This window comes from Pseudonaja textilis, chromosome 15 (assembly GCF_049901715.1).
Source record: "Pseudonaja textilis isolate UNSWEBS1 chromosome 15, rPseTex1.2, whole genome shotgun sequence".
Classification (NCBI taxonomy): domain Eukaryota; kingdom Metazoa; phylum Chordata; class Lepidosauria; order Squamata; family Elapidae; genus Pseudonaja; species Pseudonaja textilis.
Window position 1 is genome coordinate 4,993,594 of NC_142004.1, and position 26,782 is coordinate 5,020,375.

Consider the following 26,782-nt stretch of genomic DNA (forward strand, 5'->3'; position numbering starts at 1 on the left):
ACAGCAAAGTCAATACTTTGAAACAAATACCTTTCACCACCATTTATTGTTTTAATAACACAAACCCTACTATAAAAAATGCCCAAGATCAGCACAGCGTATCTATATCTGTCCAGTTCGTCCATAAAGCAGAATTCCTTCTTAACATGACTTGTAGACAAATGAAAGGCTTCTAGAGATCCAATGGCATTTGTCTGCTGCTATTAAAAACAGCCACATATTTTGCAGCATCTTAAAAACTAACAAATTTATCCTGAGCTGGTTTCACACACCAGTTATGGAATTCCTGCAAAAAATACAACTTCAGTCCAAGAAAGTCCATAAAAACCCGAATAGCCAATGAACTTTCTCTCTTACACCATGCATTCTTTATGGGGGAAAAAAAGAAAGAAAATCTGGAAATTGAAACATTTGTTCAAAGCCATTAGCTTTACAGAAATGACTGTTCTTGTTTATTCAGCTTACTAATGTTGTAGGAAAGTATGTTTTCAAAGGTCAGCTCAGATCAAGAATGCAGGAACCAAACAAATTTGACACTAGAAACATGATACTTGCTCTGGTTGATAGTATCATAGGCTTACAAACCCTGCTAGCTTAGGATTTCTTATTCATGTGTGCAAAAGAATTTAATACCGTGGTCAGAAGCGACAGGAGAACAAGACAAGGTGAGAGATATAGATAAGAAGTTTGTTTTTCTTTGCCTACTTCAACTTTTAAAAAGCATGAATTAACGCTCCTTGACTTCTGAATGAAGCCAGAATGAAACAGAACAGTAAGCTTTGAGTATCTACAGGAAATGAGTCACAACCAACAATGAATAATATTCTAAGAAAATGACTTGGAGGAGGCCAAATTTACGTGCATCTCTCAAGAGGAGGAGGGGGAAAAAAAACAACTTGAAAACAAGGCAGTGATTGGTCTCGCCAACGAAGCTATGAAATCCTACCGCACGTTGTAAGTGTGCGTTGGCATTATCAAGTTTATTTGGGCAAGACATGTCTGCAGGGTTGGTTCTCGTAAGCCCAAACTTGGCAACTTTAAGACTGGTGGACTTCAGCTCCCAGGATTCTCCAGCCAGCATAGCTGAATCTCTTGTAATCCCTTCCTCTGCAATCTCTCTCTCCACTTTAGGAGATTAAAAGAGAGAGAAAGCAGGCATGGCTGGCTGGAGAATTCTGGGAGTTGAAGTCCACAGGTCTTAAAAGTTGTCAAGTCTGTCATAAGCCAACAACCCTGCTGAATGAAAACGGAAGTGGACTGTGTGCATTTCAAGATCGACAGAAGAGTGGGAAGACTTACAAACTTGTGCCTCACCTCCTTATCCGATTGAAGGCCGGAAGCAATCATTTGGCTTCTGCCCCATCAGTCAGAGGGGAGAGAAGGACTTAAGCGTTCTCTTCGGCCTTCTGAGCAGCATTTTTTTGGCGGGTGGACCAAACCCTGGATAGATTTCAGTATTATCAAAGGCAAAACCTTAATTCTTTCAGTGGGAATTCTACATAAGACTCGGTCGTAAGTTATCAACTTACAACAGTTCATTGTTGTACTTACGAACAGTAACTTTGCCGTTCAAAGTTACAACGGGCACTGAAAAAAGTGACTAAGGACCGTTTTTCACGCTTACGACTGTTACAGCATCCCCATGATCGTGTGGCCGAAATCCAGACACTTGGCAACTGATTCATATTTATGACGGATGTGATCTCAGGGGCCCTTTTGTGATCTTCTGATGAGCAAAGCTAATGGGAAAACCGGATTCACTTATTCACAACTGCAGTGATTCACTTTACAACTATGGCAAGAGAGGTCATAAAATGGGGGAAATTCGCTTAACAATTGTCTCGTTTAGAGACAGAAATCTTGCCTCCGTTGTGGTCGTAAGTCGAGGACTACCTGTACAGGAAATCAGACTGATGCACCATTTAATTTCACTTCTGTCTACAATGCTGGGAAATTGGCAGCGGCTCAAAAGAAGACTTTATGGCAAAGAGGCTGCCAATTATTCACCTCTCTGATATTGGCCTGCAAATAATTTTTGACCCATGTTTGGAATTAAGAAAGGAGAAAGAATGCAACATTTCCTTGTTTTAGGAAAATTGTCTTTGCAATTCCATCACTCTTCACTTTATACTTTCCTAAGTCCCTGTAGCTCTTCCAAAGATTGGGCAGTAAAGTAAAAGGCACAGAAGAGGCTGTACGTCCTGAGAATGCTCAGGAAGATAAGTCTATCTCAGCATCTACTTCTGTCCTACTACCACAGCACCGTTGAGAGTGTCCTGACATAAGGCATCCTTGCATGGAATGGGAGCAGCTCTGTAGCAGACAAAAGCTCTACAGAGAATCATTCAAACTGCCCAGAATATCATCAGGCTCCAGCTACCAGCCCTGGACAACATCTTCGCATCTCACCGTTTCAGGAAGTCGCACAACATTCTGAGACTCTACCCATCCTGCTCACAATCTTTGTGGAACTGTTGCCTTCTGGCAGAAGATACAGAACAATTCAAACTCAGACCACACATTTTCTGAACAGTTTTTATCCCAGAGCTATAATTGCACTTAACAATGAACTTAAGGACCAGCATCAATGAGCTGTTGGACAGGATTACTTGGTCTGTTGTGTGGAGGCTTGTGTGTTTTTAGGGAGCAGGGAATTTTGGTAGGTGGGGAGGTGTTTGGGGATTGTCATGTGCGCGCGCATGTTGAATCTGGTCTCTGGGTGTTATGTGAATTTCATTGTATGTATACTGTGTATATACTACGTACAACGACAGTTAAAGAATTCAATTTGATTTTTTCTTCATTCATTTCTAGAACGAAGGAGAAATTTCCTGTCAGTGAGAAAAATTAAGCAGCGGAATAGTTTGCCTCCAGTTGTGGCTGCTCCATCACTGGAGGTTTTTAAGAGACTAGACAACTAGTGAGGGGGTGTGTGATTAGAAGACTTCCAAGGTCCCTTCCAACTCTATTATTCTATCATTCTAATTCATGCATTTTGCCTGCCACATTCCTATTTCTTTGGCCTGGCATTAGCAACTTGACAGTCTAAGCTCAAGATAATAGAAGAAACAGCCTAAACATCAAGGTTAATGCTCAGATGATGGTTTTATTTTTATTTTTCTAATTATTTCATTAGGAGAGAAAAAAATCATTTCTAATCCATCTCAAAGTCCACTGGCAGATGGCAACACTGCTTAAAAGATTAAAAACAGGAAAACCAATTCAATACATTAATAAGAAACAGAGAAGGGATATAATTTATATAAATATAAAAGCATCTCAAACATTTAGACATAACTCCTGAGCACAAATGTCAGGCACTAATTTTAAAAAAATACACACAGAGATCATTACTGCAGCTAAAGCACCAAATCAAAACATTTTACAGAGATTTAAAAATTTAATACACATCTTCAATTCCATTACATCTTAAGCCTATCAGAATAAATGACAGGCCTTTCACACTTGTTGTGTAAAGGTGAAACCTGCAGAGCGGAGTTCCATAGTTACAACACCAAGGTAAACGATAAAGCTTTAACACTGATTGATGTCTGCTTAAAATCATGTCATAGGTATAAAGCTGAAATTCAAGGTAGAACAGTTTCCTCCCAGAGCAGGCCAGCCAGCATGGCGATAAGAATGCATGGAATTAGAACAGGTAAAACCATCCATGCAACTTTATTCAGTCCTTAGCAAGACCACACCTGGAATACTGCATCCAGTTTAGGTCACCCTACTACAAAAAAGAAGTTGAGGCTTTGGGAAAAGTTCAAAGAAGAGCAACTAAGATGATTAAAGGCCCGGAGACAAAAACACATGAAGAATGGTTGCAGGAATTGGGTATGGCCAGTTCTAGAGAAAAGAAGAATTAGGGGAGACATGATAGCGGTCTTCCAATATTTGAGGGGCTGACACAAAGAAGGGCGGGGTTAACTTATTTTCCAAAGCACCAGAGAGCAGGACAAGAAACAATGGTTGGAAATTAATCAAAGAGAGAAGCAACCTGGAAACTTCCTAATAGTGAGGACAGTTAACCAGTGGAACAGCTTGCCTTCAGAAGTTGTGGATGCTCCATCACTGGAGGCTTTTAAGAAAAGACTGGACAGCCAACTATCAGAAATGGTATAGGTTTTCCTGCTTAAGCAAAGGAGCTGGACTAGACGATCTCTAAGGTCCCTTCCAGCTCCATTCTGATTGAACTGTAAGTTACCTAGTAATTAGGATTGCAAAATGTTCCTGGACAAGAAAACAGATGATGCCATACAAAGGGATTAATGTGTGCTCCAATAACATTCCTCAGCTTATCAATGCAAGGCTGCTCTGTCTATATTGTAACTAACTTGGTTTACAATTTGTATGTTTTATTTGTTTGATCTAACAGTTACTACACTCTGAACTATGCAATGATGTAAACATACTACAGTGCACTTCATCGAAGTAGGCCAGAGTGAATGTGTTAGCCTATTGAGCTGTCAGAAGACGCTGCTGGTTTTGCTCCCTATTATTCAATTAGCCAGAATAAAACATAAACCTATCTGCACTCCAGTTGAGACACAACCACACCATAACATTATCCTAAAAGCTAGTGTTTTTGAAATATTTTTTTAAAAAAACCCAGCAACAGCAATCAGCTAAGGCAGCGGAAATTCTTCTAATCTCTACTGATCATAATACAAATCCTGAACTAAATATAAAAATAAAGTTGAATGCATGAGGATCCTATAGGAATTTTGAGAATCCCAGCATATTCTTGCACCTATATCTTTTGGGCAAACTATGCACATATCACATTCAAAACATGTCAACAATAATAAGGTATAATTATTGCATAAGGTTGCAATATGGTTGCAATGTTACTATTTTAGAAACAAAAACATTCAAAATATTTGTGTTGACAAAAACAACAAAGCACAGCATTTTGTTTACTTAATATCAGTTATGTTTTCTTCTTGATATCACTGTTTTCCACAGAGCTTGTCTGGAGGAAACAAAAGAAATTGCCATCTCATCTATGCAAAAACTTCTCAAGCAAAAAGTACATTTCCTACCCTAAGTCTTTCCAATTTTGTTTAGCAACAGTGTTTGTTGTTACAAAGTCTGATACACTGTTGATGTTGCCTAGTTTAGTAATAAAAGATCTACAAGAAAACCACTAAGCTCAGAGAGCACCAAGGCCCGCACTGTTTAATCCTGAGCTACAAATATTCTTTTCTAATGATAAAATCTGGAATATCTTTTAACTTTTTTTTTTTTAACCGTTTTAGCGTAAACCTCAATTTGTTGGTATAATTTTTGAGGGGGGTGGGGAAGTTAGTAACATGCGCCAGATATTTCCATTACAATTGGCTGAATTGACAGTTTCCTATTTCTCAATCAATGGGATATCTTGAAATGAGTTATTAGAAACCACTAATTCCTAGTATGGAAGCCGTCACTGGCACACAATTAATATCAGAAGGATATATGTAAGTTTTGATGTTTTCTGCTGCAGTGAAGAGTCCATTAGTGTGTTTTCCCTATGGTGGCAGAAACCATATGCTTAGTTGTAGAAAAACAACAAATGCACTGGGAAGTAGCCACTGCAGCATGATTTTTCTTTGTTTCCATATGCTCAATATCTGTGCAATAAATTTTAAAAAAAAATCACCAAGGTTAAGAAAGTGAGATTGATTTATGTAATAGGAGCGGGAATGAAACAAAAAGAGCCATCAGCTACAATCCTCAGACAACCCTCCTTAAAAGTACAGTCCACTGAACCCAACTAGATTTACTTCTGAGTAATTCCAATTGACTTGGGGTCTAGATCTATAGTTAGTTCTCTAGCAAGAAGCTAAACTTAATTCAGCAATCCTAACGCTAGCCTTTTGTACAGTCATGTTGCAAGATCAGAATTAAAATACAAATTATACATCAGAGCTGCTTGAAGTCAAAACACTTTCATGGTTAATTGGGCATTCTTACATTAAAAATATATAACATCCCAAACGTCAAGTAAGTCCACCTATGTGATAGACACCAAACTGTAATTCTAAACATATTACAAAACTGCTTCTGTTTAACCTAGCATAAAGGCTCTTTCTGGACATATTGGCACTGATGACGGAGATAAATTATATTGCATCTCCCAGACATTCCAATTTACCCAGGTGTCTTCAACTCTGTTGGACTTAATTCAACACACCCTTGTTTTGTTTTAGAGCCAAGGACCATTTACACAGCTTCAAATACATTTACGCCCCTGTCAGATTTTTCTACCAAATCCATGCCGCCGGCCCCCACCCTCCACACCCCCCGGGCTAAAGTTAAGTATTGATCTTGGCCAAATTCACTCCATTTTTCCTTGCTTTTGTTTGTAGCTCAGTGGGCTTTTCTTTTTTTTTTTTCTCCTTTCCCCCAACGTCGGAGCTCATGATCTACACACAAACCACTGCAGCCCATCAATCATTACAGACACAGCAAAAAAAAAAAAAAAAAAAAAATTAGCGAGCAAACCAGCTCGTTTTAAACACCATGACCTTCTCGGGGTCCTTATTCAAAAGAATACCGTGTAAAATATATGTATCTGTCTATCTATGCACATATATCCACCGGGTTCAGCTGATAGGCACAATACAGCCCAGCCAGCCACTCTCACACACATACACGTTGTAACGATCACCTTTCCGCTTTACAAAAAGGAAAAGAAATAAAAGGGGGGTGGGGGGCGGCAAGAGAGACCTTTCCTTCACATGCCTTTCAAGCCCCCGCCGCGATCTCTAGGACCATCAAACCGGGATAAGCGACGGATCCCCGACCGTGAAAACCCCTCTGGCGGTATGCAGACCGGCAAGTTCCCTCCAGGTGGGGAGGAGGCGGGGGGGCTCTCACCAGGGCATCCCCTCACTCCTTTCCCCCCATCCCTTTGTTCTTCTTCTCCCCCCACCCTTCCCCGTCTCCGATCTCCCCTTCCCAGGAAGAGACCCTCACTGCAGCTCAGCAAAAACGACCCCCTCGATTCCTACCCCGACACCACGGGGCCAAGACCCGAGGCGACCCTCCCTCCCTCCCAGCCAGGCCTCCCCGTTACCCCTCGCCCCTAACGCGCCCCCCACCCGAAAAAACAACCACCACCACCCCGCCGCCAGGCCCCACCTCCCTTCCCTTCCCCTCTCCTGACTTCAGAGAGACACCCCCCGCGAAACGCCCCCTCCCCAGCAGCAGCCAGGCACCCCCTCCCCAAGGGCCGGGGTCTCCCTAGGGAGACAGACACGCCCCTAAACAGCCCCCACCCCACCCTTAACACCTGGGGAAAGTTACCCGGGCCACCTTGTTTGGAGGGGGCTGCCCTCCCTCCAGCAAGAGAGGAGCCCCCTGGAAGGGGAGGGGCGCCCTCGTGGGCCCCTCCCGTCCCCGCTCCCCCTCATCCCCCCACACACAAGCAGGACCCATCCGTCTCTCTTGCCTCCCTCTCCCATCCCCCCTCTTCCCATCCGAGACCCCTGCCCACCCCGCAGCGATCCAGCCAAGGAGGGCGGGCGAGGGGTGGGGCCAGGGGCGGCGGGGAGGGAGGGAAGGAAGGAAGGAAGGAGGGAGGGAAGGTGCCGAGGAGCCCCCCCCCCCACCCCTTCCACGGGCCTTTCAAGGCCGAGAAAGTTGCTGCCCCCTCCCCACCCCCGATCGGCCTCTCCCCTCGCCCCCCCAATCCCAAAAGGAACGACTTGACTCACCAGGGAGAAGAGGTTGGAGTGACAGTCCTCCAGGCTCGCCCCGTTCGCCGCCGCAGTCATGGTCCTCCTCGGCGAGCCCGGCCTCCAGAGCGGGGCATGTCTGGCCGGGCCGGGCGGAGCGGAGCGGGGCAGCAGCAGCAGCAGCAGCAGCAGCCGCACAGGCGCCGAGGGGGGCGGGCCCGGCGGCGGCGGCGGCGGATCCGCCCGCCCGCCCTCTCTCTCTCTCTCTCTCTCTCTCTTCCCCTCCTTCCTTCCTTCCTTCCCGCCGAGAGCTTCACCCACCCCCGTCCCCCGGATGCCGAGCCGGAGAGAAAGGGCGGCGGCGGCGGGCAGGCAGCAGCAGCAGCAGCAGCCGCCACTCGGTGCGGGCGGGGCTGCCGCTTCCGCCTTCTTCTGTCGCTCGCCCGCCCGCGTCGGGCCAAAGAAATGATGATGGGGAGAGAGAGAGAGAAGAGGGAGGTGGGTGCGGGAAACGAGGCGGGCGGCGACGACAAACGAAAGGTGCGCGCGCTTCACAGGGGAGCCGCCGCTGTTGCTGTCGCCGCCGGGTGGGTCCCCTCAGGGCGGGCGGAGGCAGGCAGCCGCTCCTCCTTCTCTGGCGGAGGAAGAGGAAGAGGAGGAGGAGGAGGAGGCGGCGGCGGCGTCCTCTTCCTCGCCGCCCGGCTACGGATGGAGCGCGGCCGCCGCCGCCGCCGCCGCTCCTTCTCCCGGGTGGGCTCCCCTCAGCGCCGCCTCGCACTCCTCATAGACATACACAGAAGGCTGGCAGGGCTCGGGGGCTCTGACAGCAATGGCGGCCGTCAGGAGCAGCGCGCTTCGCCATTGGCCCATCGCGGGTCACGTGGGACGGCCGTCCCGGCTGGACGCAAAAGGAGGAGGAGGAGGAGTGGGGCGGGGGGGGGGCGGAGGAAGAGGAAAGAAGGAAGGAGAGGTGCGGACGCCGGCGGGGACACCGCTTGGCGCAGGCGCCGTGGGCCCAGCTGCTGAAGGGGGCGCTGTGGAGCCAAGAGGCGGGCGGGCGGAGCAAGCGAGGCAAGTTACCTCGCAGTAACGGAATGCGCGGCTTTTCGAAGCCACGCCCCCCTTTTGCTGATTGACAGCTGCAGAGTTGTGGCGTCTTTCTCCTCAGCTTAATGTTGATTTGTTTGTTTATTGTCTTTGGGTTTTGTTTTGTTTTGTTTTTTAATTTTCTCTCATTTTTTTCCTGTCAATATCCCCCCCCTTTCTAGTTTAGCTTATATTAGTTTTTCCTGCCTATACTGCAAACCTCCCTAGCAAAAGGTCAGTTTTCTGATTTTATTTTATTTTATTACAAAGGAAGAAATTATTGTTTAGATTAATAAAAGCCATCCTTGTATTTTGTTTTATTTTACAATCTAAAAAAAATGTTTAAAGTGAGATTTAAAAAAAAAAAAAAGCCATCCCGATTACCTATTTGGGCAGCGTTTGGGTTTTATATGTATCAATGTATCTTTTTTTTATTATTACAATGGAAGTGTTGCTCCCAGGATAAAAGTATATTATACCCTGTGAGAAAAACTAAAACTAAGCAAAGGATAAATCTGTAATTGGTAAATGCATTCATGTGAAAATAATTTGTATTTTTCATTTGCTATTAAACAATGGAAGAATAGAATAGAATATAGAATAGAACAGAATAGAATTAGAATAAATGGAATAGAATGAAAAAGAAAATAGAATAGAAAATAGAATAGAATAGAATATAGAATAGAATAGAATTAAATAGAACAGAATAGAATATAGAATATAGAATAGAATAGAATATAGAATAGAATTAAAATAAATAGAACAGAATAGAATATAGAATAGAAATAGAATAGAATAGAATAGAACAGAATAGAAGAGTTGGAAGGGACCTTGGAGGTCTTCTAGTCCACCTCCCTGCTTAGGCAGGAAACTCTACACCACTTCAGACAAATGAAAGGCATATGTGTGTTTGCCATTTTTATGTGGAGACCCAAAATCCTCGTTTGAACAACGGGCATTCAAGCTTTATATAACAGAGTTTCACCAAGTCTAAATTTGGCACTGGGTCATCCTTTTTTGAGTTGGCACAAATCTCCGAAGCTGAAAGTCACCCAACAATTTTGCATAAAATGCTGACGTACATTCAAACTATTTTGATTAAGGTTGGCTGATGACTAAAGCAGGCTAGAGTATTAAAAAAATTTGTAAGCGTTATCCTTTTTTTTTTTTCCTTTTTAACAAAGCTGTCGTCGATCTTAAGAAAAAGAAAATTTGAGGAAAGTGCAAATGAAAAATGGGATGGAGAAAGAATCCATCATCCATATCACCTATTCTTATCAATACTCAGTGGATTACCGATGAATTCATGATTATAATAGGGACAATGGTTCAGGGTGTGCATTAGTGCCACCTCTGTAATTGAGTAGATTAAGCAGCTCCTATAAATGGCAGCCCCTGGGGATCTGGCCATAATAGGAGGACTAATATACTTTGGATTGTCAACATTTGCTTTTCAGTTGGCTGCTGGGGAGTTCTGGGAGTTGGAGTCCACAGGTCTTAAGATTGCCAACGTTGAACATCCCTGAATTAAAGTTTTCAACTCAGGACAATCCATTGAGTCTCCTGGGGTTATGGCAACCAGGTATGTGGATTTGACAGATTCAAGAAGAGACACCTAATTGCAGACAAAATCTCCTTTCTTTTCTTTATTCGTTTTCCTTCATTCTTTCCTTTTTCTTTCTTTTATTTTTTCATTTCTTTCCTTCATTTAATTTCTTTTTTCTTTCCTTCATTCTTTCATTTCAGTCTTTCTTTCATTCTTTCCTTTCCTTCTTTCTTTTTCTTTCGGAACATGCAGGATGTTACTGTCAGCAAAGCAGAACTGACAGCCATATGGGAAAATATTGGAGAGCTCTCTGTTTTTTTGCAATAGAAAAGCATAATAAATATGTGTGTTTGAATCAGGCCTTGGAACAGCGGGATTAACAGTATGAGGTTTCTCCCTGCTCCAAAAGAACAGTTCTACCTTTCTGCAGTCGCTGCCCTACACGTTCACAGGATGACACAATTTTGAGAACAGCATGCGAGTTGTAGCCCCCCCCCCATGACTAAAGAGCACCACGCTGGGTGGGGGAGACAACAGGCCGATAATCCAAAATCCAGGACTTGTAGTAAGCAGCTTCAAAGTGTGGATGGCTTGCCTCTGCATTTACATGCTAAGCCACAACTAATTCCATCTTGGCTTGTTTGTATAATCCAATTGCTTGAGTTCACACAATATACCAAACCTTCAATCAGCTAGCCATCTTTCAGCCTAATGTATTATGAGCAGCCAGCCAAAGGACATAGAGGACCCAGTCCTGTTCGCACAATGGGCTAATTCTGCCGTACTATCACTGAATTAACTTAATTCAAATTAAAAACAGTTCACCCAGGTGCTGTTTGCAGACAGAGCCATAAGTCCTAATCATGTGTGGATTCACGCAACCCACTAAGTCAAATTCCAATAATCAACATAAAACTATAATAGGGTTGGAAGGGATCTCAGAGGTCTTCTAGTCCAACCCTCCCCCTCAAGGAGGAGACCCTATACTATTCCAGACAAGTGGCTGTCTAGTGTCTATTCTTGGAAAAACTTCCAGTGTTGGGGCACTTACAACTTCTGAAGGCAAGCCATTCCACTGATTAATTGTTCTCAGTGTCGGGACATTTCTGTTAGATTGGATCTCTTCTAAAATGATTTTTAATGGCCTGTTGGATGCCTAAAGGGGAATCATTTTGAAACATGGGCCATATTGTATCATTTTCTCTGTCATTTTGTATGTTGTAGGATATTTTCGTGTCATTTTATAACATAGACTATAACATCTTACAATATTACTGTTTCTTTTTTTGTTGCAATTCTAATTACTTAAAATTAGAGTCTTATGTTTGTTTGTTTTGGAGATGATGGTTACACATTTTCTTCAGATCTTCCAAGTCCTTTTCATTTTGCTGTTCCTTTTTTTCATCCTTTCTACTCAATATTTCCTTGCTTATTCCACTAAAACTCTGCCTTTAAGGCTTTGCCACTTTTTCCCTCTTAGTCAGCCCCCTGTAACTTTCTCCTCCACTAACTCAAAATTGGTGGGCATCCAGTTCCTATTGTGGTTGTAAAGTCTCATTTATATGCAAGATTATATATGGATGACTAGTTTGTATCTTTGCATTAATTTAAGCAGTTATGGAAAATGATCGCTGTCTGATGATTCATTTATTTGCAAGGTGTATGTCAGTCCCTACCTGTCCTTCAAGAGCTCAAAGCACTGTGCCTAACACTTCTTACCTCATTTGTTTCATTTGTAAACAACAGCCCTGCGAGGTAGGTGGGGCTGGGAGAGAATGCTTGGCCCCGAGAGCTTCTGTGAACCAGGGGAAAGAGAATCTGTGCTTGGGTGTACTTGGCAGTCTACGAAAGAAAATCCCACCTCCACGCTGTTTGTTTACCTGGCTCCTAGTTTTATCCTGTTACTTTTAATGTTTTTAATGTTTTCATATTCTTGTTTTCATTGTGTGGTAAGCCATCCCGAACCACTTCGGTAGAGTATAAATGTAATAAATCAGCAAATGGAAGGCAGTCCTTGACTTATGACCACAACTCAGCCAAAATTTCTGTTGCTAAGCAAGACATTCGTTAAGTGGGTTTTGCCCCATTTTATGACTTTTCTTGCCACAGCTGTTAAGTGAATCTGACTTCCCCAATGACTTTGCTTGACAGAAGGTTGCAAAAGGGGATCGCGTGAGCCCAGGACTCTGCAACCGTCATAAATATGAACCAATGGCCAAGCATCTCAATTTTGATGACATGACCATGGGGATGCTACAATGGTCATAAGTGTGAAAAACGGTGGATGGATTGATAGATGGGTAGGTGGTAAGGTAGGTAGATAGACAGACAGACGGACAGACAGACAGACAGACAGCTATAGCACTTAGACTTATATACCGCTGCACAGTGCTTTCCAGCCCTCTCTAAGCGGTTTACAGAGTCAGCCTCTTTCCCCCAACAATCTGGGTCCTCATTTTACCCACCTTGGGTGGATGGAAGGCTGAGTCAACCTTGAGCCTGGTGGGATTTGATCTGCCAAATTGCAGTAGGAGTTGCTTGTAGTACTGCACACTAACCACTGCGCCACTGAGGCTCATCTAGGTAGATAGTGGGTGGGTAGGTAGGTAGGTAGGTAGGTAGGTAGATAGATAGATAGATAGATAGATAGATAGATAGATAGATAGATAGATGATAGGGAGGGAGGCAGGGAGGTGGATAGATAGGGAGGTAGGCAGGTATGTAGGTAGACAGACAGACAGATATCTCCTCAAATTGTCTGTTCTGCTATGTTATTGTAGATGCATTCTGGAGACGGAATTGCTCTCATTTAAGTTTCAGCTGCAGTAAACATCTGGCCAATATTAAAGCAGGGGAAAGGTTGGGGTTTAACCCCCTCTTCCTGTCTCCCTAGCTTTGGAGTGCAGTGAAAAAAATGTTTCAGCACCATTTCGTTTGACCAGATGTACATTTTAATTAAAGTTTGCTCCATTGACATCCATTCAGTTTCTTGGAGTAATTGCACGCCACTCTGTTAATTAACAGCTGGAAGGCTATCAGCTTATTGGTCATTGTTTCTGTAGTGGCCGAGAAAGTCTAGTCATTCCTTTAGTTCATTCATAGAATCTGAGAGAATTCCACATTTTGTGGAAGGCCAGTTCGTAAGAGAAAGAGGAGATCTGAAATGACATCCTTTCTACAGGGGAGAAGGTCAACATGAAGGCTTGTTCTGATCCACTCAGAGAATCCTAACACCAAGATGAAGCCAACATGAAACACTGTGATCCCAAAATAGCAATCCAAGGTTGTAGTAAATACAGGTGGACATAGAACAGCAGAAGTTGTTCACCTTTTGGTTGAAAGCTACTGTCAAAACAAACCTTTTTTTACTGAGTGCTATTGCTACTGCTACAAGTAGTCCCTGACTTACACAATTGAGACCAGAATTTCCATTGCTAAGCAAGGCGGTTTGAGTGAGTTGCACCCAATTTCACAATTTTTTTCTCTTGGTTGTCACTGTAGTTGTTAAGTGACTCGTGCAGTTGTTACGCAAATCCAGATTAACATCCATCGACATCTCAACGCTTTGGTAGCTGAGATTTTTGGAATCTGTGCTGAAAACGCGAGGGCCTTCTACAGTTCTCCCCCATGGATTATCCCAAAGGGGTCTGTAAGACTGGGTCAGAAAAAATAAAGATGGTGGCCTTGATCCCACCCTCCCTTTTATCATGCATCTGGACATTTTTGACCCTTCCTCCAACACTCCACTGGATCTCTCCATCTGTACTTGACTTTTACAGCTGAACAAATGCAGTTGCCACAAAATTCCCGGGCAGAGATTAAAATTGCGTAACTGTCCAACAACCCCTCCAAACGGATTGAGAATAATTTTGATCAGTCAGGAGCATCAAGTGGAACAGCTGAATCAAATTGATGAGTTCTGTTGGAGCCATTTAGTACAACCGACTGCCTTTCATAGCCCCTACTCTCTCTAAATCAATCCAGCTCTGATTTGGAGATTCGGTGTGGATGTCCAAATTCAACTCTCTGCTTTCAAATCAATCAGGATGTTAAAATCATATCTGAACTCATTTTCACGTCCCTTGGTACCTCCAGAGAATTCCTTGCTTCTCTGAGTATGAAAATAATCTTGCTTTCTTTCCCATGGCAGGGATGCTGCTATTTTCATTCTACTGGGATTTTTAAAAAAATAAAATAAACTCACTATTCTAAACCATCCTGATTCAACCTTCTCCTTACCTCCGATTGAACAAATAGGATTTCTTCCTGGAGGGGGAGGGAAAATGGGTGGAGATAAGAAATTTATAATCCAGACAATCTGCATTTGTGGGTGTTACGCTGTGTGTGAGCAAGAATCTTTTGCTTTTAAATTGTCATTTCCAGGAAAACGAACCATCAGATGCCTCTGCTTTCTAGACTAACAGTCTCTGGTCTTAATGGAAAAAAAAAATATATCCTTCAAGGCAGACACAAGGGGGTTTCTTACAGATTTTATGATTAGAGCTCTCCTACTTCTTTGTACCATTTCCAGATTTGAGGAAATTAGACATATTCTTGACATTTAGACTTAACAAAGACATCAATACATCGGAGTGACTTCAAAGGGGAATCAGATAATAGGATGAATGGAAGAGGGGGGAAAAAGCACACACGCATGCACAAAAATGCAGCCAGACAGGGTGGAAAAATTATTCCCTTGGCTCTATCTGAGCAAATTCAGCTTGCTAAGTACATTCAAGCTGACTTAAAGGTACCTTGTTGCAAAAGTGCCTCAAAACTAGAGCAGATATGATAGAGATAGAATATAAATATTTTTTTTAAAAAAAAAATCAGATCTGTAGGGCTCCCTTGGCTCTCGAAGCATCTCAGCTGACCTGAAAAAAGATTTTCTCTGATCTCATGCTTTTAGCAGCCACGGGTTATACAAAAAAATAAAATGAGTAGCTTTGCAAGACAAGGACTTACCTTCAGCACGACTCTGTTTGAAAGATTTGGTGACTACACTCTGGCAATACAGGGGGCCTCGACTTATTGAGCCCCAAATTTCCATTGTTAACCAAGACAAGTGAGTTTTGCCCCTGTTCATGACCGTGATTGTCACACCACAAGTGAATCCCTGCAGCAGGGGTGGGATTCTACCAGTTAGCACCTATTCGGTAGAACCGGTTGTTAACATTCTAAGCAGTTCAGAGAACCGGTTGTTAGAAGAAATTACTGGCCTAATCCTGTAAGGAAGGCAGGAAGGAAACATTCTGGTGTTGCTTACAAAAACTCCCTCTCCATTAACCCTTATGACATTCTTGGCAGGTCAAGACTTCCTGTCTCAGGAATCTCTCTGGAGTTTTTTTCCCCTCCTTTGCTGGTACCTTGCTTGTGTGAGGTGACCATTCAAAGTTACAATGACACTGAAAAAAGGTGATTTATGACCATTTTTCACATGTATGACTGTTGCAGCATCCCCACAGTCACAAAAGGCCAGGCAAGGAGATGCGTGCCTCGATGTGAGTGAGGTTGAGTTGGCCAAGTCCAGCCAATAAAATAACCACCAAGCCACATCCACCCGATCTCATGTCCACCAAGCCACGCCCACCACCTATGCCACAGGGGTCTCCAACCTCGGCCACTTGAAGCCTGGTGGACTTCAACTCCCAGAATTCCCCAGCCAGCAAAGCTTTGGCGAATAGGTTGCCTCACCCCACTCTTCTCTGTGACAGTCCCTCAAGTCTTGGAAATCAGCTGGTGATCTTGGGCCAATCCATCTTTCTCAGCCCTAGGAAGAAGAAGGCAAAGGCAAATGATTTTGGAAAACATTGCCAAGAAAACCACAAGTACCAGTCCAGGCATTCATCAGGAGTCTGTTTGTCTCAAAGGCACCAAAAACAAAATCTTTGGACAACTCACAGATTAGAAGCCTTGTCTTTCCTTCTGGGCTGAATTAAACATTCCCTGAACTTCAGGACTGAAAAGACGCCTGCTTAGAAACATTAAAAATTATACCCGGATCTCACATAATTTTTCATTCCCTGACTTACCCCTGGCGATGTCTGCCTGAGCTTTCCAAGTGATTCATTTTCTCCATCTGCCCATCTTCCTCGTATTTTCCTTTTTTTCCAATCCAATCATGCCAGAAAACTTTAAATAACATTCAAAATTATTGTTATTATTATAATTGTTGGTATAAAGCCCTTTCAGAATTCCATGACAATATGCCAAGCATTTCCATATGAAATTAGAATGAAGGGAGAGGTCCATTTTTTTGGAATTAAAAAAATCCTCATTGCTATAAAGAATGCAACATTCATAAATATGCTAAAAGGTCATCCTCACACCTTGGCAAGGATTGGTTGGGAGGAAAATACAGTTGTCTTCTTTTTCATATTTCAGCCCACCTGTGATTCACCAAGTGTTGTTAAACTTGGAGTAGTGAACTTTTAGTGAGATTAGAAATAAAAGTCAACACTGGGTTTGTATTGTCCATTTAACCTGGTTTTGTTCTGACCAAGACTTCCTGAGACAGTAACAATCACACGCTGTTCCCCAAAACAATCAAATGCTATTCTTTTGTTTTATTTCATCGGCTGTGACTTATATGCATTCACAGCCCATAATGAGTCCCAGTGTATGAACAGTCCAATAGAAGTCTGCCACAGTTTTTCGGGATAAGGCTGATAAGCACCCACCTTTATCTCTCTTGAAATGCTGCCCACAACTAAATTGCCAGTTAGCTGTATAAGGCCAAGCAGAGCACAAAGTCAACACAGAGCTTCAGAGTTTAGACCGACCAGAATGAACAAAGTTGCTTCCTGCAAAGGCTCATATCCCTTTGCTTCTCCTTTATGTCTTATGGGAGGGGCAATCACCTCCAAGCCTTATCCCGAGTCGCCCCTTTTGTCTTTACTGTTCTTGCCTTCTGGCAGCTCTGCGCAAGTGCACACTGGGAACCAGCTCCCCCTGTTCCTCTTCCTCGCTGATGTCAGATTCTGGAGGCTCTGGAGACTGCACATAACTCTCAGATGGCCCTGGCCCCATCTCTGCGTCAGACGCAGATCCCTTGTCTGAGCCCTCCCCAGACTCAGGACTGGCCCATGTTCCTCCCCACTCTCTGACTCTGCTGCCAGCTCCACAGGCCACTGGTGGACCACAACAGGTTTACTGAATTAATAATACTGCTCTATACTGCACTGGTGAAACCACACTTGGAATAATGTGTACAGTTCTAGTCACCATGATACAAAAAAGTATCTAAGACCCTGGAAATTTTGCAGAGAAGAACAACAAAAATTATTAAGGGGCTGGAGGCTAAGACATCCAATGAACGATTGTGGGAACGGGGTCTGTCTAGTCTAATGGAGAGAAAAATTACTGTGGGGATGATGTGATAGTAGTCTTTCAGTTCTTGACGGGCTGTCACACACAAGAGGGGGTTGATTTATTCCCCAAACACCTGAAGTCAGAAGCAATGGACGGAAACTTACTCAACCTAGAACTAAGCAGGAATTTTCTGATAGGGAGAACAATTAATCAGTGTAATAGTTTGCCTTCTGGAGTTGTGGGTACTCACTCCATCACTGGAGTTTTTCAAGAAAAGATTGGACAACCATTTGATCAGGTTTGTATAAGGCCTCTTGCCTTGTGCAAGGGGCAGGTCTGGATGATTTCTGAGGTCCCTTCTAGCTCTATAATTCTATGTTCCAACTGGCATAAGACATTCGAGTATTTATGTACTTATTTATTTATATATTTATTCATCCACCCATCCATTCAATTTCTATACCTAGTGCTCAAAATCATCCAAGTGATTCTAACTCTAGTAACCAAACAGGCTCAGTTCAACCAGCATGGCCAGTCTCCAAATATCTAAACAAGATTAAACTCAGACATCTTAACGCATGGCTCAAATGGAGCTTTGGATGCAGCAGAAAACTTTGTTTTAATTCTCAGCCCTCCCCCTGGCCTGTTCGATTTCCTTTTCGTGGGGCGGGGGAGGCTATTTCTCAAACCTTTAAAGGAAGGGAGGGAGGTATTAGAGAAAACAGTCTCTCCAATTTTATTATTTCTCCAGAGTTTTTCAACTGTTAGTCCACTGAAAAATTGGACTCAGTGGACAGCCTTCATGATGCAATTATTCAAGAAATGGCTCATGATCCAATCTTTTTCTCTGTGTGTGTGTGTGTGTAAAAAAGACAGACTCAGATAGAGTAAGAAGGAAGTCTGTTTAATTTCCAACTGTTGGCCCTGATCCAACATGTCTTGCTTTCCTTTGGCCTTCATTGAACTTAATTCCATTCTCTTGGGAGAAAAAATAGTGGGGAGGGATAAGAACCTATCAGAATATTAAATAGCAGAGTTGGAAGGGATCTCAGAGGTCTTCTAGTTGAGCCCCCCACCAAAGCAAGAGACCCTATAATATTCCCGACAAATGCCTGTCCAATCTCTTCTTGAAAACCTCCAGTGATGAAGCACCCACAACTTCTAGAGGTTGATTAATTGTTCTCTCAGGAGATTTCTCCTTAATTCTAGGTTGAATCTCACCTTGATAAGTTTCCATCCATTGCTTCTTGTTCTGCCTTCAGGTGCTTTGAAGAATAGGTTGACCCCCTCTTCTTTGTGGCAGCCCCTGAGATATTGGAAGCCTGCTATCCCGTCACCCCTAGTCCTTCTTTTCATCAAACTAGTCACTAGACATACCCAGTTCCAGCAACCCTTCTTCATATGTTTTAGCTTCCAGTCCCTTAATCAACTTCGTTGCTCTTCTCTGCACTCTTTCCAGAGTTGCTCAACATCTTTTTTATGATGAGGTGACCAAAACTGGATGCAGTATTACACATAGGTCTTTCTAATGTCTTCAAGGAAAAGCAAGAAAGTGCAGTTTGAAAAAAAACTTCAAAAAGCATCTTGGGAAGCACCCCCTTTCTCGCCTCCAGAAAAAAAAAATAGTGGAGTTTTATTTACATACAGCAAACTGAATATTTTCCCATAGCCTGTGTCCTTTCTAAACCTATTCTGTTTGCCTGGTCTCGGTGCTTAGAAAATGCACCTGTTGTATTCTTGCAGCTGCTGATAGCCTATGCTGTTCCACTTTGTCGAGGGCAAAACAAGATATGTATACAAGATCCAATTATTAATTGGGTATGTACCATGTTGGCTTTCATGGGGGGGAGGGGAGGACATTTTATGTGTTACTGATATCCAAAAATAGTCTGGTGCATTTGGAATGACTGGGTTGCACTCAACTGACAGCTGCCAGATTGTATGAATGCTGTAAGTTTTTTTGGGGTGGGGGAGTGGGGAAGACGGTACAGTAAGAAATCTGAACCACAGACAAAACGGCCAAATTTAACCATGTACATAAAGAACTTATTTTCCTCATGTTTCCTCATCCAGCATTTTTCAACATCTTATTCTTGAATATTCAATGCAAGGCCTGTCTGCCTCTTCCAGTGATGGTTATTTGATCGTGTTTTTATAGCTTGTACCATGGCACAGGAAATGAGAAGCCAGAGGTCAGGGCAAATGTTGGCTTCTTGGGTCTGCTTTGTCCACAGATGTCGGTCCCCCTCCAGCGTGGCTTTTCCTGCTCATGTTAAATGGTGGTTTGGCAGATTGACCTGGCTCCCTGGTAATTACGTTCACAAATCCGCCTGTATCAGTGGAGCGATAGTATTAAAATCATGTAAAGTGTTAGTGCTGTTTATACTGCAATGGACAGACCACACTTGGAATACTGGATCCAGTTCTGATCACCATGATACAAAAAAATATGTTGAAACTCTAGAAAAGCGGTCGCCAACCGGTGGGCTGCAGCCATGAGAAAATTTTGGTGGGCCACAGAGAAATCTCACCCCCCCAAAGCAATTAATCCGGGCTGCGCAGAAACAGAAGGCTGCTCAGGCCACATGGCCCACGGGAACCCTCCCAGCCCACTCACTCCTTACCCGGCAAACTTGTCTGCTAAGTTGCTATTTTTCCTTTTTCTGACCATCATCTGTTCTGCTGGGCCAGGAGATTTAGATTAGCTAGGAAGCAGGAAATGGTTGGATTTCTTGCTTTCTAGCTAAGCACAGCCGAACCTCCCTTAGGATTGAAGGTTTGCTTGCAAGCAAATTCAGTGCAGACTCACGACAAGCAAATTTGAGAGACTGAGCTAGCCGATGGCAGATAGATAGATCACTGAATGATCCTGTGAGCAACTCAGTCTGCCCGCTTTGCCTGATTTTGGATAAAAGTTGCTTTTTTATATAAAAAATTCAATATTTACATGCATGGTGTGTCGTGAGTTAATTTTGTGAGCTTGCTTGCAAGCAAATTTTATGTGACAGACTGAGCTAGCCAATGGCAGATAGATTTCTGAATGAATCTGTGATGCTGTGAGCAACTCAATCTGCCTGCCTGCTTTGCCTGATTTTGGGTAAAAGTTGCTCTTTTTTTTATAAAAAAATCAATATTTATATAAATATTTATAATGCAGTATTTACAAGCCATGCCCAGCCAGTCACATGACCACCAAGCCACACCCACAAATTAGGCCAGGCCCACAGAACCAGTTAGTGGTCCCTGGGATTTAAAATTATGTGTCTGGTGGCCCCTGAGGTCCAGAAGGTTGGCGACCCCTGCCTTAGAGGACCTCCAAGGTCCTTTCCAACTCTCCATTCTGTATATGCCAAGAAAAAGCGCCTGCAGAGAATCCCAGTTTATAAATCCAGGCAGTGTAATAATCATGTTTCTGGGTGCTTCATGGCTCAAGGGATTTAGAAGAACCAAGCAGGGAGAACCAAGCTGATCGCAAGTAGCAGCAGGCAAGTAGCAGCAGTCAATTCTTTCAGGAGAAATTAAAATTTGGCCGGCCGTGCAGAGAAAGTGGTGCCAGACAACATTCCTTCTGCTTTCACTGGTAGGGCGATTTCCCAGATTGCTGGCACTCGCTGCCACGTGACGTAGCGGTGGTTGCTGGTTTGGAAAGATTTAGAGGTTCTGCCCGCATGACAATAATACGGATTTGCTTAGACACAGAACCCACAATTGGCTGGGCTCACACATCCCGCTAAGCCTTTGCAAACCACAAGGGCTGAAAACACACACACACACACACAGCAGCTGCCAGAATCACCCAAAAATCATTAGAGTTTGACACAGAGGTTCTCAACCTCCCCTCCCACTGGCTGGGGAATTCTGGGAGTTGAAGTCCCCACATCTCTCAAAGTTGAGAAACCCTGGCTAAACAGGAAGGGTTAATTATGTTTGAGGTTATGCCTTGTACAGCTAACAGCCGCACTTGGTACCAAAACTTCCGTTGCCAACCAAGGTGGCTTTTAAGTGAGTCGTGCCAGATTTTGCTACTTTTATTTTTATTTTTGGTCAGGATGCTAAGTGATTTGCTGCAGTTGTTAAGTGGATCATGCGGTCATTAAGTGAACCCGGCTTCCCCTGTTGACTTTATTTATTAGAAGCCGGTTGGAAAGGTCGCAAATGGTGATCACATGACCCCAGGATGCCGCAACCATTGTAAACACATGCTGTTGGATTATGTGACTGTCATGTGATGCTCCATTCTAAATCAGTGCCGCTATAACTCTGAATAGCCATTAGAGAATGGTTGTAAGTTGAGTACTATCTGGGCTTTCTTCAACCCCCTTCTTGGTCTCTCTGGGGTAGAATCCTGGATTCCTAACCACATTTTCTTATATTTCAAGAATAGGGGTGATTAAGAGGGGTGAACAATTCCTAAATTGTTCTTAGCATTCTCCTCTCCCCAATTCCTATAATCCTTTGAGTTCTCTAGGGTGACGGTGATCATTTATTTATTTTTTATTTGAATTGATTTGCCAATCACTTACAAGATAATAGGTATAAGTATAAATATGAGTAAGAATACAGGAAATAGGTACAAACAAATGGGTACAATAGAACAGAGACGGTAGGCACAATGGTGCACTTATGCACACCCCTTACAGACCTCTTAGGAATGGGTATTCTCTCCCTTCCTTCCTCTCCTCCCTCCCTTCTTTTCCATCCTTCCCCTTCCCTGTTCTCCTTCCTTCCCCCTCCCTTCCTTCCTTCCTTCCTTCCTTCCTTCCTTCCTTCTTTTATTTTATATTTGATTTATTTGATTTGTCAATGACTTACAAGATAATAGGTATAAGTATAAACATGAGTAAGGATACAGGAAATAGGGATGAATAAATGGGGACAATAGGACTGGGATGATAGGGATTAATATGATATACTTTTATGTTTTATGTTTTGTTTGTCTTCAAAAATCAATAAAACTTGTTCTTAAAAAAAAAAACCCAGCAAAAGAAAGAAAAAAAAACAGCTTGAAAAGACCCAACTTCCTTTCTGTTTTTCAGCTCCTCCTGTCCTGCATCCATCCAGGGAAGGAATCCGTCAAGCCCGTTTCTGCATTCTGTTTAGTCAGGTTAGTAACACATTGCTCCCTTTCCCCCCCTTGCTGGAAGAACTGGCTTGGTGCAATTTAGGTTTACGTGACTCATCCTGACCTCATTTCGACTCCCCCCAGGCTTTCAGCGTACCAGCCTCTTTCCCAACCTGCTTCCTGCGAACACTTCCCTCGCTGGGTGTCTCACTCCATCTGTTCCACGTGCTTCTGCACACACTGGTGCACGCCAGAGATCGCCCCTGCCCCCCATCTTGATCAAAAGGCTTTGGGCTGCGGGTTGTGCAAATGAGCGTGCAAGCAAGCTGCCAGGGACCCCAACTGAGAACGACTGTCACCCCAGGCATGACCTGGTTTGAGTTTGGGGCTTCAGGGGCATTGCTTAAGATCGCAGGGTCTCTTATTGCATCCAGTTTTGGTCGCCACAATATTGAAAAGATGTTGAGACTCCGGGAAGAGTGCAGAGAAGAGCAACAGAGATGATTAGGGGGCTGGAGGATAAAACGTTATGAAGAATGGTTGCAGGAACTGGGGACATATAGTTTAATGAAAGTCTCAGGACTGTAAAACTAGATTATAGTTGTGGTGGCACAACTAGTTCTGCCCACAGCCTGGAGTTTGATCCTGACTGGCTCAAGGTTGACTCAGCCATCCATCCTCATTCCGTAAAATGAGGCCCCAGATTGTTGGGAGGCAAGAGGCTGACTCTGTAAACCTCTTAGAGAGGGCTGTAATGCACTGAAAAGCGGTATATAAGTCTAAGGGCTATTGCTATTTCCTTTCCTTTCCTTTCCTTTCCTTTCCTTTCCTTTCCTTTCCTTTCCTTTCCTTTCCTTTCCTTTCCTTTCCTTTCCTTTCCTTTCCTTTCCTTTCATCAAGAATCATAAGATACAACTCTTGGTGATAGCAATCAAATCATACTAGGAAGCAATAAAAACAATATACTCTAAGTTGTAAAGATACAAACTACATGGATATAGTCATAAGTGGGAAGAGTTAGGTACTAGTAAGGATGAGAAGAAGAATAGTAATACAGTCTTAGTAGTTAATTTAGGGGATTAGCCTGCAGATTAACATTTGCACCCCAACCTCTGTTGCATATCCCTGTTGTGCGCACCTTCCCTGAATCCCCAGATGGCTTTGCAGAAGTCGTAATTTCCTAGTTAGGAGCAAATCTTTTGATAACTAGCAACTCTTTGGAGAGAACGTCTCGTGCCCTGCAGAGAAAGTAGAAGTATTAACTCCCATCTGGTTTCCCCAGCTCAAGGTGAACTTTTGACCGCATAGTATGCTCTAATTGTTGGATCCACCATGACTTTTCTAAGCCCTCTTCTACTTCTTGGATACTGCTCAAACTTCACCAGAGAGGGAAAAAGTAACTTATGACTGTTTTACAACCATTGCAGCATCCTCATTGGTCAGGCGAACAAAATTCAGATGCTTGGACACTGGTTTCATACTTATGACTGTTGCTGAGTCCCCAGGGTCGTGCAATCCACTTTTTGCAAACTTTAAAGCCAGGTTACTAACTTTAACAACTGCAGTGATTCACTTCACAGTGATGGCAAGAAAGGGAATAAAACAAAGCAAAACTCACTTTTACAAATGCTTTGCATAGCAACATAAATTTGAGGCTCAATTGTGCCCAAATTGTGGTTGTAACTCGAGGACTACTTTGGATGACCGTTCTCTCAAGGAAGAACAGGGCAAAATGCTTAACCATACAGTTTTCCATTCTTTCATCCCTTTTCTCTCTTGTGGGAGAAAACCTGAACCAAAAACACGCCCTATAATTTCTCATCCTGACACCTCCAAATATTTCCTCGGCCGGACCAAATGAGCTCCACGCATTAAATCAGCCACAGCGCTGGTTGATTAATCTACCGATTACATTACAGCCAGGGTCCCTTATTTATTTGAATTCTGCACTGCCCTATTAATTCTGGGATTATCTTGGCAGCCTGCAGCATCACTCCATAAAACTGGGAAGTCAGGAGACTAAAAGCAGTCGTAAAAACCAGGTAATAACTAAAGAGCAATTGCAGCTGCTTCACACCCAAATTGTCTTGTCTCCCCGATGTTCCCTTAGCATGCTTTTTGCTTCTGTTCCTTGCCAATTTCCCAGGTACGGCCATTTTTAGGTAATGGGGAAAATGCCGAGGAAACGGTTCCCTGAAAACAAGAGATTGAGAGAGAGGAGAGGAAGAACATAAGTGAAAAAGGAAGGAGTCAGGCAAATAAACGTGAATATTCCATCTTTGGTGTTCTATCCATCTCTATCTATCTATTTGTATCTATCTATCTGTATCTCTACCTATCTGTATCTCTATCTATCTATCTATCTATCTATCTATCTATCTATCTATCTATCTATCTATCTATCTATCTATCTATATCTATATTTCTGTCTATATCTATCTGTCTGTCTATCTATCTATCTATCTATCTATCTATCTATCTATCTATCTATCTATCTATATCTATCCATCTCTATCTATCCATCTCTATCTATCTATCTATCTATCTATCTATCTATCTATCTATCTATCTATCTATCTATCTATCTAATCTATTGGACTAATCCAGAGGAGAAAAATATACTATAAAGCCAGTCAATATGTCCTCAGAATCTCTCCAACTGGATGGATTTCAAACTCCATGCTCTTCGCATGTTTGGACATTGGGAACGTGGCTTTTGGGGGCCGACTGATCCTTCAGTCTTGCAAATGCCAAAGCATCTCTTTTTCCCCTTAAAAAAAACTCTTGAAAAACCTCTCCCAAAATAACCTCTGATCTTATCCCCATTCAGAATGTGGCCTTTTTCAATTCATTTCTTAAAAATTTATTATGGCCTTTAAATTGGCAAATAGCAACTGAAGGAAACAGAAGAGCGAACCAAAACAGAGAAACCAAAATAAGCACATACAACAATCCGCCTTAAATCTTACAATGGATTCCCTGGTGGGGAGGGACTCCATGCTAGAAAATAAAACTCTTCAGTCTGGCAGGTTGCATTAAAAAAAACCACCCCTCTCAGCCAGCACAACGTCAGTTTTGAAACTGTTGGATAGTCTAGGAATCGCTGCTAGAAAAGGAAGAGGAGGTCACCTTTACTAAAAGACAGAAAGTCTGATATGGTCACCAAAGAAGCACTCCGGGGTTAACAAGGTGGCTGAGAGTCAAGGCTGCAATAATAATATAAATTGATATGATTGATTGATTAATTGAGCAATACAGAATAACAGAGTTGGAAGGGGTCTTGGAGATCTTCTAGTCCAACCCCTGCTCAAGGCAGGAGACTCTACACCATTCCAGAAAAATGGCTATCCTGTCTCTTCTTAAAAACTTCCAGTGATGGAGCACCTACAGATGGATGAATAGACAGAGAGATAAAGAGGGATGGATGGATAGATTGATACATTGGATGGATGGGTGAGTGGATGGATGGATGGATGGATGGATGGAGAGAATGATGAGGGATAGATACGATCAATCGATCGATCGATCGATCAATAGATAGATAATAGAGAGATAGAGATAATTGATAATAGGTGATAGACAGAGAACGATAATAGGTAGGTGATAGAGAGAGATATAGAATAGATAATAGAGAGATAGAGATGATAGATAATAAATAGGTGATAGAGAGAGAAAGATAATGTAGGTGATAGAGAGAGATACAGAATAGATAATAGAGAGATAGAGGTGATAGATAATAGGTGATAGAGAAAGATAATAGGTAGGTGATAGAGATACAGAATAGATAATAGAGAGAAGAGATGATTTGGTAGATAAGAGGTAGGTGATAGATATATAAAGAGAGATAAGTAGAGATATAAATAGATGATACATAGATGATAGAAGAGAGAAGGGGAGAGAGAGGGAATGATAGATAGATACAGAGATTGATAAGTAGATAGATGATAGAGAAAGAGAGGGCACAAGAGAGCAATGATAGACAGACAGACAGATACATAGAGACATAGAGACATAATAGATAGGGAAACAGAGACTGCAGAAAGGCAGAATGAAGTGGCAAAGAGTTCCTTTCTGCCAGCAAAGAGTAACACCCCAGCAGTGTAAAAGGAG

The 26,782-nt window shown here is 42.9% G+C and overlaps 1 protein-coding gene and 1 long non-coding RNA gene across 4 annotated transcripts in view; one reads left to right on the plus strand and one right to left on the minus strand.

The window, feature by feature from the left end:
- The window catches only part of MED13L (mediator complex subunit 13L), a 146,678-nt gene extending 138,113 nt beyond the window's left edge, over positions 1–8,565 (minus strand). Inside the window, exon 1 of the mRNA XM_026718603.2 lies at positions 7,707–8,565. Within this exon, the coding sequence (XP_026574388.1) occupies positions 7,707–7,766 (60 nt within the window). The 5' untranslated portion in view covers positions 7,767–8,565. The remainder of the gene's footprint in view (positions 1–7,706) is intronic.
- A 222-nt stretch (positions 8,566–8,787) lies between these two features.
- The window catches only part of LOC148124637 (uncharacterized), a 41,021-nt gene continuing 23,026 nt past the window's right edge, over positions 8,788–26,782 (plus strand). For all 3 annotated transcript variants that reach the window (XR_015739615.1, XR_015739614.1, XR_015739616.1), the window contains exons 1-3: positions 8,788–8,987; positions 10,211–10,335; positions 22,647–22,714. This is a non-coding gene — a long non-coding RNA (uncharacterized LOC148124637). The remainder of the gene's footprint in view (positions 8,988–10,210; positions 10,336–22,646; positions 22,715–26,782) is intronic.